The sequence below is a fragment of the Marmota marmota genome, unplaced genomic scaffold (genome assembly GCF_001458135.2).
Source record: "Marmota marmota marmota unplaced genomic scaffold, marMar, whole genome shotgun sequence".
In the NCBI taxonomy this organism is placed as follows: Eukaryota; Metazoa; Chordata; class Mammalia; order Rodentia; family Sciuridae; genus Marmota; species Marmota marmota.
The window spans coordinates 4,973,020-4,977,783 of record NW_026000102.1 but is presented as its reverse complement, the minus strand read 5'-3'; the positions used below and the strand labels follow the sequence as shown (position 1 = coordinate 4,977,783).

General features: G+C 46.5%; 1 protein-coding gene across 1 annotated transcript in view; it reads right to left on the bottom strand.

Annotated features, from left to right (window-relative positions):
* Icmt (isoprenylcysteine carboxyl methyltransferase) overlaps nt 1-4,764 on the bottom strand; it is a 10,680-nt gene that overhangs the window by 4,251 nt on the left and 1,665 nt on the right. The window contains exons 2-4 of the mRNA XM_015501317.2: nt 3,983-4,172; nt 2,850-3,019; nt 1,373-1,590 (exon numbers count right to left, since the gene is read on the bottom strand). Coding sequence (XP_015356803.1) covers nt 1,373-1,590; nt 2,850-3,019; nt 3,983-4,172 — 578 coding nt within the window. The remainder of the gene's footprint in view (nt 1-1,372; nt 1,591-2,849; nt 3,020-3,982; nt 4,173-4,764) is intronic.

The window sequence follows — 4,764 nt, the reverse complement described above, 5'->3', positions numbered from 1 at the left end:
TTTTTTTTTTTTTTTTTTTTTTGAGAGAGAGAGAATTTTTTAATATTTATTTTTTAGTTCTCGGCGGACACAACATCTTTGTATGTGGTGCTGAGGATCGAACCCGGGCCGCACGCATGCCAGGCGAGCGCGCTACCGCTTGAGCCACATCCCCAGCCCCAACCTGACACTCTTCACTGCAGCATTCTGCATACACTTTTCGGTAACTCCTCTTAGGTGAGAAATCTAAAAGTTACAAAGACAGATCAACCTCTTGGATTTTGATACTCAGGCCAGGGTGATGGACATCATCCCACACCTGGCCAGAAATACAAATTTTTAAAAGAAATGCTACAAGGCTACCTGCCCCACTGGGAATCACCTGTATGGTCCCCTCTAACCAAACATTGCCAAAGAGATTCCTGGGGGCCCTGACTGCACTTCCCCAGACAGAGTGATATTCCAAGCACTATTGTCTTCATCTTCATTTCTAGAACCAAAAGTGCAGAATCAAGAGAAAGCCTGAGATGGAATAATCCTCCCTGGCTCTCATTAGCCTAACACAGGACCTTGGCCTCATTAAGACCCACTTCTGGTGAAACCCACTGAGCTGCCACGAATGGCCAAGTGCACTCACTCCCTCCACAAAAACCCACTTCTCCTCACCTCTGGCACACTCCAGATCTAGGTTATTTTTTTTTTAAGTTTTTTTTTTTTTTTTTTTAAAAGAGAGAGAGAGAATTTTAATATTTATTTATTTTTTTTAGTTTTTGGCGGACACAACATCTTTGTTTGTATGTGGTGCTGAGGATCGAACCTGGGCCGCACGCATGCCAGGCGAGCGCGATACCTCTTGAGCCACATCCCCAGCCCCAGATCTAGGTTAGAGAGAGAGGCTATGGTGGTGGTGATGGTGGATCAAGAGTCAGGAAAGGTTTATAATGCTCAAATTTTAGTACATGATTAAGACCCCTAAGGACTATAGTTCTCTTGATTTTTATTTAGTTATTACTTATAATAAGCCAGGGAGCACACAAATACACTAAAGAAAGTAAATTATATGCTTTTGAATGATGAACTTTATAGTATATAAATCATATTTTAATATTTAAAATGTAAAAAAGAAATTAAAGGCGTAGCATGCTGGCCCACACCTGTAATTCCAGCAACTTGGGAGGCCAAGGCAGGAGGACTACAAAGCCACCTCAGCAACTTAGCAAGGCCCAAGAAACTTAGTGAGATCCTGTCTCAAAAACACACAAACAAAAATGGGCTAGAGATGTATGTAGTTCAGCCATAAAGTACTCTTGGTTCAATTCCCAGTACCAAAATGAAAAAAAAAAAAAAAAAGTAAATTAAAGGAAGTCAGTCTCATATCTGATATCATACCTACCTGAGTCCCAATACTCCAGTAAAACCACCCCACGTAGGAAGGGTGCCGGAACCATGCATACACCCCGCTTGTCACCAGAGTGTGGGTGTCTGACTTTTCATTCTGCACCACGTGGTTGAAGTTGGAGCCAGCTGTGAACATGGCAGCCTTCCTCAGGCACTCTCCAAAGACCACCATCAGCAGCCCCATGGTGCTGAGCCAGGTGATCTGCTTCAGTTCTACAGAGAGGCATGGGTACAAACAGGGAGTGAGGACAGTGGGCCACTGAGCTGTCTCTTCACTGATTAAATTCACCAATTTCCCCAAGGACAGACCTCTGGAAAACACACCTTGGGCAACTAGCGCTTGTCATCACATTAACAGTAAGTAAGGGGCTGAGGTTGTGGCTTGGTGGTGGAGCACTTGTCTAGCACGTGTGAGGCAATGGGTTCAATCCTCAGCACCACATAAAAAAACAAATAAATAAAATAAAGATATTGTGTCCATCTACAACTACAAAAATGTAAAAAAAAAAAGTGAATGAGGGGCTAGGGAAACAGCTCAGTGGCAAAGCACTTGCCTAGCATTTCTGAGGCCCTGGGTTTAATCCCTAGCGCATGAAAAGCAAACAAAATAAAAGGAGAATTATTGGGGCGGGGGGGAAAAGTGAATGAGGCCAGGCATGGCGGCACACATCTATAGTCCAGCTACTTGAGAGGCTGAGGCAGTAGGATCACAAGTTCAAGGCCAGCCTCAGCAACTCAGCAAAACCATATCTCAATATATATAAAAAAAAAATTTTAAAGGGGCTGTAAATGTAGCTCAATAATAGCACACCCCTAGGTTCAATCCATAGTACAAAAATGAATGAATGAAAAAGTGAGTGAGTGATAAGAAAACACGCTCCCCTAAACTACTATTCATTTGTTTCAAGAGCCAACAAACCAACTGTGAGGCAGTTCTCCCCTCCTAGTTAATAAGTTATGGGGGCTCTCACCCCCTGGCCACTTGCTCTTGTCCTCTCTTGGGGACAAGTACAGCTGGGAGAAGCAGAGAAGGGTCCAGTCCGCAGCCTGACTTCGAGAGCCATATACACTTTCCTCCATCAGCTATGGGATTTCAGTTTCCGAGGAGGCTTCGGATGTGGAGGTTTTGCTAACAAATCTCCATGTGAAATTTCTCAATCCACAGAAAATGAACAGATCCAAATCTCACCTGACTGCAAAGTTAGGATTAAATCATCAAGGTGGGGATGTCATTTTAGATGTCGAACAACATTACGCAGGGTTTAAAGCAAAAGATCAACACAGCCCCAATTTGAAATCCAGAAGCCCATTTCTCAAGCACAGCTTGTCCTTATAAATAGCTTAGTGAGGACAGAGGGCTGGGGAGAATCGCTCAGGGGAGATTAGATCTAAAAGGTGAACCAATGTCACTGTCTTGGCCCACAGGGAAGCCATCCTTCTCCCCTCCAGCAGGAAAAGTAGGGCACACTAACCCGGCCAAAAGATATTTTCAAGTGTGAATTCTATCCAAGAAGAAAGAGCAGCCACTGTGTACTCCAGACTGTGATTCAGGAGAAAGGAATCCAATGACAGGCTTTTGGGATTATTGACAGCTGTCACTAAGTATTCAGAATAGTGGAACAATGACAGTGAGCACACATACCTATTAAGAAAAAAAAAAAAGAGTAAATTGGGGTGAGAGAAACAAGTTAGCATTCAGTAAAAGTATAGATCTGGTTCTGCTACACTGTCCCTAATTCTACCACTGAGGTACATCTGTGTCCCTCTCTCTTTTTTAGTTTCATTTTTTGGGACAGGGTCTGGCTAAATTGCCTAGGGCCTCACTAAGTAGCTGAGGCTGGCCTTGAACTTGTGATCCTTCTGCCTCGGTCTCCCAAGTTACTGGGATTACAGTTTGGCCACTATACCTGGCTGCTCTTTTTGACTATCAAACAAGAAATCCATAGGTGAAGGAGGCATTATGGGCCCTTCTGTTCTTTTAAAATGACAATACTCATTTTAAAATGAAAAAGGGAAATATCAACAAAAAGTAGTGATTTCTGTTGGAAATTAAATTCAACAAAACTAAATTAGTTCCAGCAAAGAAGGATTAGATGGATCAGTATAGTGATAAAAGGAGATAAAGCTTTTTACCTTGAAGCTAGGGTTCATATCCAGGTCAGAGACTAGAAGGCTCAAGGGACTGAGAGTGTAGGGGAGACACAACACTGGCTATAGGATGCATTAGATGTGACCTAACAGACACTGGAGCTGGAAAAGGCTTAGGAAGTCCAGCTGGAGCCCTGCCCCTTCCCTTCACCAAGGACCTACCCCTCAGGAAGGGCCTGTTGCCTTACTCAATGTTGTCCCAGTAGTAGCAAGTGTGGGTGAAGGCAGCTCTGGGGAGGGTGCCGGGTACCTATTTCTGCAACAGAATCAAACAATGGGTGAAGTTTACAAGGTCTGAAACCTGGGGATCTAGGTGGAAGTCAGAAGGCTTCATTTCCACAGAACCCTAAACAGCCTTCTGCCAGTCTGAGACCAGACATGACTGAGGAAAGGCCACTACTGACCCTGGACTCTGTCTACCGTTGCCTCAACACCATCATTCCCAAGTACTTCTTACCAGCCAAAGTGATTCCAGGAAGACTGGCTAAAACTTAGCAGCACACCGCAGCCAAACACAAAGCCAAGGAAACAAGCACGGATGGCTATCTGAAATGGACCCAAAAGAAGCTCAGTCACTGGCTGTCTCAGAGCCCAGACCCAGGCTGCCACTCTTCCTGAGATAAGCAGACCACCAGTGAGACAGCCCACTCACTCAGAGGTTAAGGGGGTGAAGCAGGGCCACCTGGATTCAAATCCTGCACCTGCCCCCTCTGGCTGTGGCCTTGAGCAACCAATGTGGTCTCTGGACCTCAGTTTTCTCCTTTACACCAAAGGGACCACACTAGGACCGGCCACGTAGGACTACAGTGAGATTATCCACCTAAGAGTAACTGGCACACACATTTTGGCTCTAGTCACTATTACTATCACCGCTACTATTATTCCGGACTCCTGGAAAAGAGCTTAAACCCAGCTGAGAGACCCGCGCGGGTGGCCGGGCGGGGAGGTAGGTCTTGGACGCCCCACTCCGGAAACTCTCTGGGCCCAGCCCCTTCAGGGGCCAGTGTCCCCGACCTGGCAGCAGGAAGACTCCCCACCTCGCATTACATAAAAGGGCCCGTGGGCTCGCTCCCTGCGCACCCGCGTGTATCTGCGGCAGGTGTGAATGGCAGGAGCTGCAGTAGGACACCCACGGCCGGCGAGGAGGGGCCCTCGGGCGACCTGAACGCGCCGCCGAGGAAATCGTCCGTGGGAGGCAGGCCTGGCCCCGGAGGGGGCCCCGGCCCCGCCCAGACCACC